This window comes from Mobula hypostoma, chromosome 19 (assembly GCF_963921235.1).
Source record: "Mobula hypostoma chromosome 19, sMobHyp1.1, whole genome shotgun sequence".
NCBI classification, from domain to species: domain Eukaryota; kingdom Metazoa; phylum Chordata; class Chondrichthyes; order Myliobatiformes; family Myliobatidae; genus Mobula; species Mobula hypostoma.
The window spans coordinates 55,030,939-55,044,182 of record NC_086115.1 but is presented as its reverse complement, the minus strand read 5'-3'; the positions used below and the strand labels follow the sequence as shown (position 1 = coordinate 55,044,182).

At 42.0% G+C, this 13,244-nt stretch overlaps 1 protein-coding gene across 3 annotated transcripts in view; it reads right to left on the bottom strand.

Moving 5' to 3' along the window:
• The window catches only part of plpp4 (phospholipid phosphatase 4), a 406,496-nt gene that overhangs the window by 210,359 nt on the left and 182,893 nt on the right, over positions 1-13,244 (bottom strand). For all 3 annotated transcript variants that reach the window (XM_063071213.1, XM_063071215.1, XM_063071214.1), the window contains exons 3-4: positions 7,790-7,880; positions 7,623-7,686 (exon numbers count right to left, since the gene is read on the bottom strand). In XM_063071213.1, coding sequence (XP_062927283.1) covers positions 7,623-7,686; positions 7,790-7,880 — 155 coding nt within the window. The remainder of the gene's footprint in view (positions 1-7,622; positions 7,687-7,789; positions 7,881-13,244) is intronic.

Genomic DNA, 13,244 nt, shown 5'->3' with positions numbered 1-13,244 from the left:
GAATTGTCACCACTTCCAACATTCTGGGTCATCTACTCCTGAATGAAGTGCAATGTATGGAAATTAATTTCCTTTGACTGCAATCTTACACCTGATCATAGATAACTATTGTTAATTACTAATTAACTCCACTTCCAATTTTCTATCTCATTCATATATTTTTATATTTGTTCTGTGTTCATTTGGTGAATGAAATTATTAAAGGCTGGATGTCCTTTTCCTTACTTCTCCAACAGTGATATTATTTACCCAAATAATTCTTAAGGCTTAAAGACTTGAAAAGGAATTTGGCACCATTTTCACCTGCTACAGCCAGATAATGTGGTAATGAAAGCCAAACTGAAATGGATTACTGTGTGACTTGCATGTGATGTCACTGAAATGAGAATGAAATATTGCTCATTACTCCTGCGGCTCTTCCACTTCTCAAGGCAATAAAATCTATTTCTTTTGTGTAACTTATTAAATTCTCAGCACACAGATGAGGGTGACAGCTCTTGACATCAAGGCAGCATTTGACCCAGTGCGGCATCAGGGCCCTGGAAAAACTGAAGTCTATATTCATCAAGGACTGGGGCAGAGGACTTCCTCTGTACAACAGTGTTATTCATTACTGATGAGGATAGGTTAGATTCTGTATGACTCTGGGGTTCAGTACAGAGGAGGAAGGCTAGATCTGTTACTCAATAATGAAGGGACATAATACTGGCAGATATATTTACAAAATACCACTTTAAGACATGGCCTGGTAGCAAGAGTCTTTTCCCCAATCTGATCAGTGCAGCTTCTGCCTTTAAGGTCCATTGTCCAGAATTGACAACATATCCCATCAGTTCTTGGTCGAGCTTTTAAACTCAGCCCCTCTTTATTTGGAGACTTGATGTAAAGTTAGGGAGATGTCAAAGTTCAAACTTCAAAGTAAATTTACTATCAGATTACATCTACGTCAGCACATACAGCCCTGAGCTTCATTTACTTGCGGGCACACTCAAAAAATCCATAGCATAATAACTATAATAGAACCAATGAAAGACCGCACCAACCTGAGCATCAACCAGCGTGTAAAAGACGTTCACAGTAAATACAAAAAACACAATAGAATCAGCGATAGACTGTCCCCAACATCAATGTACAAAAGACGACCAGCTGAGCAAATACAAAAGACAAAAAAAAATTAAATATTGAGACCATGAAATGAAGAGTCCTTGAAAGTGAATCTGTAGGACATGGGAACAGTTCAGCGACGGGGCAAGTGAAGTTGAGTGAAACTATCCCCACTGATTCAAGGGCCTGATGTTGTGGGGTGATAACTGTTCCTGAACCTGGTGCTGTGGGTCCTGAGGGTCCTGTACCTTTTTGCTGATGGCAGAAACAAGAAGAGAACATGTCCTGGGTGGTGGAGGGGTCCTTGATATTGATGCTGAAGAGAATCCAACATGAATGTAGGTAATGAAAGGAAGACATGCAGTCATGTGGTGACTTTCACCACTTCCCAGATCATTTTATTGTCAATGGGGCATAGGGGAGAAAAGAAAGCCAACTAGCAATAGATCAAACACTTTCAGAAAGAATCATGATCTTGATCTCAACTCCTCATTCCTGCATAACCCTCAATTCCACTACAGTCAAAAAAATGACTTAGTGTTGAATATACAAGCAACACACATCAAAGTTGCTGGTGAACGCAGCAGGCCAGGCAGCATCTCTGGGAAGAGGTGCAGTCGACGTTTCAGGCCGAGACCCTTCGTCAGGACTAACTGAAGGAAGAGTTAGTAAGGGATTTGAAAGTGGAAGGGGGAGGGGGAGATCCAAAATGATAGGAGAAGATAGGAGGGGGAGGGATAGAGCCAAGAGCTGGACAGGTGATTGGCAAGGGGGATATGAGAGGACCATGGGACAGGAGGCCCGGGGAGAAATACAAGGGGGGGGGTGCAAATAGGAACATTGAAAGCAATAGGAACATGTTCTGCAACAGGAGGGCTAAGAAACCTACAAGGTTTCCTAGGAATGTAATTATTGTGTTACAGCAGAACTACCCAGCGTTCTCTCAACTGTGGGTTCATCGATATCCTGTACATTTGTAGTAAGTACGTTTTTTGAAGTGTGATGCTTGCTGTTATATCAGCAGTAATTTTGCACTCGACAATTTTTAATGATCCTGACAGCCTGTTTTATTCATTTTCTTTGGTAATATAATGAAGGATCATGTCACAGTGCAATGTTACTGGGAGAATTTCCTGCTGTTCTTCAAAATGAGCTCTTGCCATCTTTTGCAGAGGGCAGAGAGTTTCTTGGTTTAACAACTCATTCATAATTCAGTGAGACCTTATTTCTGCTCTGAAGTTTCAGCTGGATTATGTTCTGAAATTCTTGCTCTGGGGCTTGGACCCACAATCTTCTGAATCAGGGGCAAGGGTACCAACATGGAACCACAGCCTACAGCTCCATGGTCAGAATCAGAATCAGACCCAGGTTTAATACCACTGGCATACGTTGTGAAATCTGTTGTTATGCGGCAGTAGTACAATGCAATACCTAATCATAAAATACGAAACACTACAGTAAGTATCATCATCGTGCCATGTCTTTACGATGTGGATGATCACGGTCTTATTACCATGATTGTTCCTGGCAAATTTTTCTACAGAGGAGGTTTGACATTGCCTTCTTCTGGGCAGTGTCTTTACAAGACGGGTGACTCCAGCCATTATCAATACCCTTCAGAGATTGTCTGCTTGACGTCAGTGGTCACATAACCAGGACTTGTGATATGCACCAGCTGCTCATATGACCATCCACCACCTGCTCCCATGGTTTCAGACACTAGACCTTGTCCAGGGTGACCTGCAGGCTAACGGAGGGAAGGAATGCCTCGCACCTCCTTTGGGAGAGACAAATCTCCACCCTGCCATCCATAGTTAAGAAATATACATATATTAAAGAAGTTAAATTAAACAAGTAGAGCAAAAAGAGAAAAGGAAGTCGTGAGTTAGTGTTCATGGGTTTAATGTCCATTCAGAAATGCGATGCAGAGCGGAAGGAGCTATTCTTTCAGCCATTAGTCACACAAGAAGATCACTTTATCACCACCTTCACATGCATTGATGTCTAAACTACTGATTAAAGTATTCAAAGACTTACTCTGACAGAAGAAACACACACAAAATGCTAGAGAAACTCATCAGGTCAGGCAGCATCTATGGAAAAGAGTAAACAGTCAATGTTTTGGGCTGGGACCCTTCTTCAGGACGGGAAAGGAAGGGAGAGGGATCAGAGTGAGGTGGGAGGAGGCGAGGAAGATGCACAAGGTGGCAGCTCTGAGGTGAAACTGGGAGAGGTGGAGAAGGTGAAGTAAAAATCTGGGAAGTTGATTGGTGGAAAAGATATGGCCTGGAGAAGCGTGAATCTGATAGGCGAGGATAGAATTCCATGGAAGAAAGGGAAGGGGGAGGAGCACCAGAAGGAAGGGATGGGTAGGTAAGAAGAGAAGGTGTGAGAGGGAAACACAGGTGGGGAATGGTGAAGGGGGAGGCGTGGGTAATTACCCGTTTGCATTTTTGTTCTTGTGTAATATCCTGGTTAAGATTTCTACTGCTATGCTTTGAAATTTATTTTAGCAGTTTTCTGAAAAAGCAGTGTGTCCAACTAGTAGGAGTGTTTTGGCTTCGGCTAAAGGTGAGGAGCCACTTTATCTGACTTAGGAATGTTGTCTCAGACAATCAAGCTTGTCTTGGTCCATGTTGTAACTTTCTGCCCAATGGAAGATTAGAGAGGGCTGGGTGGGATCAGACTTCTGAAGGACAGTAGACTGGTTTGGGGTCTTTTGGAGGGAGCTGTGGAGCAGAGCACAAGGGAAGATGCCTACCGAATGGCATTTGAAGGAGAGACCCTGTTGTAAGAAGCGCTTCGTGGAGATGAATGGTTCAAAGGAGGAAGCGTCAATTCTCCTGAGTTAGCCAGTTCGTTTGAGATGGTCTTCGAGGGAAGTTCAAACTGTGACTGCTGGTATCTTCCATACAGAATGTGGGTTCAGTGCGTGAGTACGGTAATACACCTGACAACTACAGAAATCAGCTCCAATATTTATCTGCACATTGGCCTGGTTTAACAGTAATGGGCTCTTTTATCTTTCTTTTCTTGTTAACCGTTTGATAAAGTTGAAAACTGGTAATTATACTTTGTAATTTTATACTAGAAATGATCTGTCATTTTGTGGTGACTGACAATTGTGTATAAGCAGTGTTCCTTAATCTGAATATCTCAATTTTCCCGTTTGGTTGAACCCCAAATCATACCGACTGTAGACTTGTATTGTTTATGAAGGGTGGCTCTCTCACCGCTGAGTCATGAGGCTGTTGGCAGGGTTAGCTAGCGAGCCAAGTTTGTATTCAAGCCCTGGTGAGAGGGTTACACTTTATTACCTCGGGAGTAGATGTTAGCGGCCCACAGTAATTCAGCAGTTCATAACACTATGTGTCATCCTCTTTAAACTGTAAACAATGAGCTGTAATAATTAAGCATTTTGGTGTCATCAAAGGGTTACTCAACCTTGATGGTATTCACTTCTTGTTGAACCCTTTGTTTATTTAGAGATACAGAGCAGAGTACGTCCTTCCAGTCTTCCCAGTGCGCCGCCCCAGCAGCCCACGATTAAACCCCAGCCTAATGGAACAATTTACCACGACCAATTAACCAATCAACCGGTACGTCTTTGGACAGTGGGAGGAAACTGGAGCATCTGGAGAAAACCCACACATCCATGGGGAGGACGTACCTGGCTTTCGCAGAAATTTCTTTAATGCAAAGTAATGGACTTAATCACACCAACAGCCCCCATCTGTCTCATATCGAGTGCTTGAGGTAGCACTTAATGAATCTTTGAGACAGTGGAGGGTTTTATTGAATTCAACGGTTTTGTTCAGTAAAAGGAAAGATAGGAAATATATTTGGAGATTATTGTTCAAGCATAATTTAATGAAAACCGGCAACATTTAACAGACCAGGTTAATGAGAAGCAGTCTGTGATGTAACTAAGCCACTTAGAATGGGGGGAAAGCACCAGTGAGCTCTCGTGCTCTTGTATCTAGCTAACATAGCAATGGATGAATGACTTGTATGTTTGATTTTAGGAAAATAAGTGTGATTTTCCTTCGATTTACTGGATTTTCACTGGGAGGGGATTGACCAGCTTTTGACTACTTTACCTAACATTCACCGTACATGGTATTCCTCCCCCCTCCCATATGAAGTCCTGTATAATGAAATATTCTTTGGTAACTAACCTTTTTCTTAATCGGTGTAGACCTGATGTTGACTAGTACTTCATGAGTGAAGAGAAAATGATGGCGGTGAAAAAATTATGTGAGTCACTGGTTGTTGCAGTAACTCCGCCGTCCCTCAGTTGTTCTACACTTCCTTCCCCCATCAGAAAGGCATTAAAGTTCTTCACTTTCTCGCGGACAACAGACCTAACCAGTTCCCCTCCACCACCACCCTCTTCAGTCTAGCAAAACTGGTTCACATTATCACGTTTCTCTCTCAGCTCTTCTCACTTTCTCCAAACCAAAGGGGTAGCCATTGGCATATGCATGGGCCACAGCTACAACTGAGTGTTTGTCGGCGACATGGAACAGTCTTTGTTTCTTTGAATGAAGGGTTTTGGCCTGAAACGTTAACTGTTTATTCCCCTCCATTGATGCCTCCAGCATTTTGTGTGTGCTGGTTATTACTGTAAAGTCTTCCTTCTGGAGATCTGGATGGGAGCTGTGTTGTTTCGGTTGTGGTGAGGACTAAGCCAAGGCATCGTGGTCACCTGTTACAGCCACCCCGGAGAGGAGATACTGAGGCAGTGTAGGGGAGCTTCTGCAGGGCGCGCGAGAATCGCCAAAGGATAGGGGCTGGGTCCTCCCATCAGTGCTGCCCCCTAGTGTTTGCTCTGTGCTGCTCTCCAATGTTCGCTCTGTGCTGCGCTCTCGTGTTCACTTGGTAGAAGAACAAGCTGGACCAGGACAAGATCCCATAAATCTACTGTCATGCCATTCAAAGACTTGGGTTATATATATTTTTCTCTTTGTTAATGTATATTTTTCTGAAATTATAACCACATGCTACTTGTGATGTGTGCTGTTGGTAATGTGTGTTTCCCCAAAGCAGAATGCCAGTATTTGTTTCTAGGCAATATATAGCTACATCATACCTCTGATCAGGAACTAATACATTAGAAACAGTTAATTATAAACCAGGGTATCTTCAAAGTAAGTTTATTATAAAAGTACATTGATGTCACCATGTACAACCCTGAGATTTATTTTCTTGTGGGCATTCACGATAAATACAAGAAACTGAATAAAATCAATGAAAGACCGCACGCAATAGGGCAAACAACTAAAAGAACAGCAATATGTGCAAACACAAAAAGAAAATAAATTTATATAATATTTATTACTATTAATTATAACAATTACTAATCATATTAATAATTATTATTATTACAGATAGGATGATCCATAATAACTGCCCAGATCTAATATTACAGGATAAGCAAGCAAGAACAACTTACTTAATAGATATAGTCATTCCAAACACACATAACATACAGAAATCAATATGCCGAATTAAGAGAGGAAATTGAAAGACTATGGAACGTAAACAGGGTATACTTTTCCCCAAAAGTAATATCTACAACTGGCATCCTCCCAAAGTCACAACACAATAGTATTAAACAACTAGGCTCATTTATGTAAATCCTCAGAAAGCCACAATACTAAACACCACAGGAATAGTCTGGAAGTTCCTAGCAATTGAGAAATGAGTCAGCTTGGCTATGCATGTACCTCAAGTTTTATAAACCTGAGCAGAGAAAAATATAATAATAATAATAATAAGTAAGCAAGCAATAAATACTGGGAACTTGAGATGAATATAGAACATAGAACAGTACAGCACAGGAACAGGCTAATCAGCTCACAATGTTATGCTGAACCAGCTAAAGAGAAAATCAAAAACATACAAACACTAACCCCTCCTACCCATGCTAGGACCATATCCCTCCATCTTCCTTACATCCATGTGCCTATCTCTCAAAAGCCTCTAGTGTATTTATCTCTACCACCATTGCAGGCAGCGCATCCCAGGCATCCACCACTCTCTGAGTAAAAAACTTACCCCTCACTTCCCTCTTGAACCTACCCCCTCTCACCTTCAATGCATGCCCTCTGGTATTAGACATGAAGACTTCTTGAAAGTAAGTCCATATGTTGTGCGGTACAGTTCAGTGACTGGGTGAGAGAAGTAGAGTTCAATCTCCATTCAAGGGAGAAATTAAACAAAATTGAATAAAGTCTGACTGAACATGAATTATTCTTGCATAATGATGGGCTGTTCTCAGTTTTCTAAGAATTACTGCTTCGTATACATCATTTTAATTCCTTTGCCAGACACCCAAAGCCTGAACATGGACAAGCAAATGCTTTTCCATTTCTTCCTCACTGCAAGGATAATTTTGTTCTCGCTTTGCGCAGCAAGCTGTGTCATTAATTTTCCCCAAGCCAGTGCCAAACAGTTTGATAGAATTCACAGAACTGATGTTAAAATGACATACGTATTAAATAATCGCAACTCACCTTCCCACTATTAGCTTAATTGTGTTGGTGAAGATTCCATTCAGAGCAAGGGCCAGAGAGACAGCTGAGTGTCAAAAAATACAGGTGTTATAGGATCGATTCAAACTACAAGAACAGAAGAGAAATTAAAACATAATTTAACTACATACATTAAGTGAATATCTTACCTAAACAGGCCTCTTTAATCTCTGTTTTATCTGTCCGTTGAATTATTTTGACCACAAAGATCACGGCCAGAGGTGTGAGGAATGAAATGGCCTATGAAGACAGTGAAACACAATAAACAGAGGTACAACCAAGAGTCCACACTCAGTATTAATACTGAATACAGCAAACTCAAGTTACTAAACTGGTTTGAAGGAGTGGCATTTAGATGCAGTGAAATGCAGCAGCTAATGTAATTAAATTTGAATTTAATGGGATAGACGCATGAATTTTTCAATCCTTCATGTGCCACAGATAGTATAATTTTTCTTCAGTACCTTTCTGTTAATGCTGATTGATTCTTATGGTTATCATATGCATACACCTCAAAAAAAGATTGTTGATGTTGGAACATCTGTTGCTGTGGTTTACACTTAGAGTTAATTACACATGATTCACGAGGAACTGTTGGATTACGGTTTTATTGTCTTGCTCCGAACAACATTCTTTATTCTGTGGATTCTTAATTCTTACCAGTGCTGAGGAGTATTTTGCCTGCTACAAAAAAATCAAAGCTCAAAGTAAATTTATTATCGAAGTATATACAGTACTGTGCAAAAGTCTTCAGCACACATATATATAGCCAGGGTGCCCAAGGCTTTTATGCACTGTACTGTATTTGTCAATGTGGGATGGAGAGCGAGTTTGTGAATCTGACAAGAGCAAAGGATGGTGATGTTGGAGTGCCACGGGAGGGGAGTGACACAGGTGGCAGAGAAGGACTGTCAGAAGGGTGGAGGTGGGCTGGGTGCAGACACCCCCCAGCCCTGAAACACCAGGCAAGGTCATTTAATTCCAAACAATTTGTTTATTGATCATTACAGAATGCCTCTCTGGTGTTTCCCGCCCCCTCCTCTCTCCCTTTCCCTTTTCCCACCCATGATTCTCCTCTCCCTGTCCCCATCCCACTCTCAGTCCACTATAAATATCCATATCAGAATCAGGTTTATTATCACTCACATATGTCATTCACCTCGGACATTTGTCACCATATACAACCCTGAGATTAATTTTCTTGTGGGCATTCACAATAAATATAACAAATGTAATAGGATCAATGAAAGATTGCATGCAACAGGACAGACGGCCAATCAATGTGCAAAAGGTAAGAAAACTGTGCAAGTACAAAGAGAGAAATAATAATAATAAAAATAATAAATAAATAAGCAATAAACATCAAGAACATGAGATGAAGAGTCCTTGAAAGTGAGTCCATAGGTTGTGGGAACATTTCAGTGATGGGATGAGTGAAGTTATGTATACAATAGGTGCAGGAGTAGGCCATTCAGCCCTTCGAGCCAGCACCGCCATTCACTGTGATCATGGCTGATCATCCACAATCAGTACCCTGTTCCTGCCTTCTCCCCATATCCCTTGACTCCGCTATCATTAAGAGCTCTATCTAACTCTTTCTTGAAAGCATCCAGAGAATTGGCCTCCACTGCCTTCTGAGGCAGAGCATTCCACAGATCCACAACTCTCTGGGTGAAAAAGTTTTCCCTCAACTCCATTCTAAATGGCCTACCCCTTATTCTCAAATTGTGGCCTCTGGTTCTGGACTCCCCCAACATCGGGAACATGTTTCCTGCATCTAGCGTGTCCAATCCCTTAATGACCTTTTATGTTTCAATCAGATACCCTCTCATCCTTCTAAATTCCAGTATATACAAGCCCAGTCGCTCCAATCTTTCAACATATGACAGTCCCGCCATCCCAGGAATTAACCTTGTGAACTTCTGCTGCACTCCCTCAATAGCAAGAATGTCCTTCCTCAAATTTGGAGAGCAGAACTGTACACAATACTCCAGGTGTGGTCTCACTAGGGCCCTGTACAACTGCAGAAGGACCTCTTTGCTCCTGTACTCAGCTCCCCTTGTTAATATGTATATTATATAAAATGACAGATTAATACATATACAAATGAACAATAGAACATGAAGCCAGAGAGATACAGCAAGGCTGTATTCTCTTTACCAAACACAGACAAATGTACAAAAAAAAAGTACAAATTTACCATATTTATACTGTTTGATCAAGGCCCTGGTAAAACTGAAATCTATGGTCATCAGGGCTGGGGCAGGAGACTTGTTCTTTATAACAGTGTCATACATTACAGATGAAAATAGGTGAGATTCTGCATGACACTGGGTTTCAATACAGAGAAAGGACAGATTTGTTACTCTATAATGCAGGAACACAATACATAATATGTATAGTATATAACAGATTAATACACATAAAAATGAACATTAAAACATGAAATCAAAGAGATACAAAAAGGTTGTAATCCCATTACCAAAGGCAGATAAGTGTACAAAAAAAGTGCACATTTATTTATACCAGCCGTAGAATAAGATCAATTTTAAGATGATTTATTTTGATATTGATCCTACATCGGAGACATCAAATCATCACATCTGACAACGCTCTATCTGGAGTCCTGTGGGTTTTGCCCTCACATTTGCTGCTTTCTGTGGTGTGATGATTGAATGCCTGGAACAGCTTGACAGCCAAGAGCACTGCAGCATGGCTACACATTGCTACCAATTTCCTTTGATCATTATGCTGCAGGTTTTCAGTCAGTTTAACGTGGACTCTAAGGAGGCCGTGAATTGTACTGATGATGCTACTTCAAATATTTGTTCTGAGCAGTATATTGATTTGTAAGAATATGCCAGCAGAGACTTTCTCTTCAAATGGCTCTGCCACCTCTGCTATAATGGGGTGTAACTTCCACTCCCAGCGTTTACATTGCTATTCCAGTTTAATTTCTAAAGAACAGTCTGATTTTAATAAAACATAGAACAGTACAGCACAGAAGCAGGTCATTGGCCCAGAATATTGTGCTGAACCAGCTAAAAAGCAAATCAAAAACACCCAAACATTAATGCCCCTCCTACTCACACCATGTTCATAACTCTGCATCCTCCAATCATTCATGTACCTATTCAAACATCTCTTCAAAGCCTCTAATGTATTTGCATCTACCACCCTACCAGGCATCCATCACTGTCTGAGCAAAAAACTTACCCCTCATGTCCCCTTTGAACCTACCCCCTCTCATCTTCAATGCACACCCTCTGGTATTAAATATTTCAACCCTGGGAAACAGATGCTTTCTGTCCACTCTTTCCATGCCTCTAATAATCCCGTAAACCTCTTTCTGATCTCCCTTCGGCCTCCGGCACTCTATAGAGAAAACAACCCAAGTTTATCCAGCCTCTCATGATAGCGCATGCCCTCTAAACCAGACAGGATCCTGGTAAGCCTCTTCTAAGCTCTCTCCAAAGCCTCATTATCCTTCCTATATCACTACTGGGTGTCTGCCTAGCAAGAAGCAGCACAGTAGAGTAGCGGTTTGAGAATTGTTTATGCGGCAGTAAGTAGTGATCGGGATTCAATTCCTGCAGCTGTCTGTAAAGAGTTTGTACGTTCACGCCATAAGTGTGTGGGCTTCCTCTGGGTGCTGTGCTTTCCTTCCACACTCCAAAGATGAATGGTTAGGCTTTTTGGGTGGTGGGGTAAAGATACATCTCAAGCAAATGTGTTGTAAGTTGCTCCTTCCCTCCACTAGCCGGCAGGTCACCCGTGGGCAAGGTGTAGCATCTGCTTAGCCCCCCAATCAAGGTCACGTGAAGCCATGGGAGTGGGTGGTGGATGGTTGTATGAGCAGCTAGTACATCTCACAAGTCCTGGGTATGTGACCACTGACGCCAAGACAACCTCTGAAGAGTATTTATAAAGGCTGGGGTCAACCATCTTGTAAAGACAGTGCCCAGAAGATGGCAATGGCAGACAACTTCCGCAGAAAAATTTACCAAGAACAATCATGATCAACTTCATCATACTAGACAGCACATAATGATGATACTAATGGCGAGGGTACGTGTGGGCACGAGGCCAAGTGGTTAAGGCATTGCACTAGCAACCTGAAGGTCGTGAGTTCAAGCCCCAGACAAGGTAACGTGTTGTGTCCTTGAGTAAGGCACTTAATCACACATTGCTTTGCAGCGACACTGGTGCCAAGCTGTATGGGTCCTAATGCCCTTCCCTTGGACAACATCGGTGTTGTGGAGAGGGGAGACTTGCAGCATGGGCAACTGCTGGTCTTCCATACAACCTTGCCCAGGCCTGCGCCCTGGAGAGTGAAGACTTTCCAGGCGTAGATCCAGGGTCTCGCAAGACTAACGGTTGCCTTTATTTTATAGATGGTGAGGGATAGTGAGTTGTCGGCATGCTATAAGGAAATTACAGTGGCATGAGAGAGGAACTGGCCAAAGTTGACTGGAAAGAGACACTGGCGGGAAAGACGGCAGAGCAGCAGTGGCTGGAGTTTATGCAAGAAATGAGGAATGTGCAAGACAGGTATATTCCAAAAAAGAAGAAATTTTCGAGTGGAAAAAGGTTGCAACCGTGGTTGACAAGAGAAGTCAAAGCCAAAGTTAAAGCAAAGGAGAGGGCATACAAGGAAGCAAAAATTAGTGGGAAGACAGAGGATTGGGAAGTTTTTAAAACCTTACAAAAGGAAACGAAGAAGGTCATTAAGAGAGAAAAGATTAACTATGAAAGGAAACTAGCAAATAATATCAAAGAGGATACTAAAAGCTTTTTCAAGTATATAAAGAGTAAAAGACGTGAGAGTAGATATAGGACCGATAGAAAATGATACTGGAGAAATTGTAATGGGAGATGAGGAGATGGCAGAGGAACTGAACAAGTATTTTGCATCAGTCTTCACTGAGGAAGACAGCAGGATACCGGACACTCAAGGGTGGCAGGGAAGAGAAGTGTGCGCAGTCACAATTACGACAGAGAAGGTACTCAGGAAGCTGAATAGGCTAAAGGGGTCGATAAATCTCCTGGACCAGATGGAATGCACCCTCGTGTTCTGAAGGAAGTAGCTGTGGAGATTGCAGAGGCATTAGCGATGATCTTTCAAAAGTCGATAGATTCTGGCATGGTTCCGGAAGACTGGAAGATTGCAAATATCACTCAGCTATTTAAGAAGGGGGCAAGGAAGCAAAAAGGAAATTATAGGCCTGTTAGCTTGACGTCGGTGGTTGGGAAGTTGTTGGAGTCGATTGTCAAGAATGAGGTTACAGAGTACCTGGAAGCATATGACAAGATAGGCAGAACTCAGCATGGATTCCTTAAAGGAAAATCCTGCCTGACAAACCTATTACAATTTTTTGAGGAAATTACCAGTAGGCTAGACAAGGGAGATGCAGTGGATGTTGTATATTTGGATTTTCAGAAGGCCTTTGACAAGGTGCCACACATGAGGCTACTTAACAAGATAAGAGCCCATGGAATTACAGGAAAGTTACATACGTGGATAGAGCGTTGGCTGATTGGCAGGAAACAGAGAGTGGGAATAAAGGGATCCTACTCTGGTTGGCTGCCGGTTACCAGTGGTGT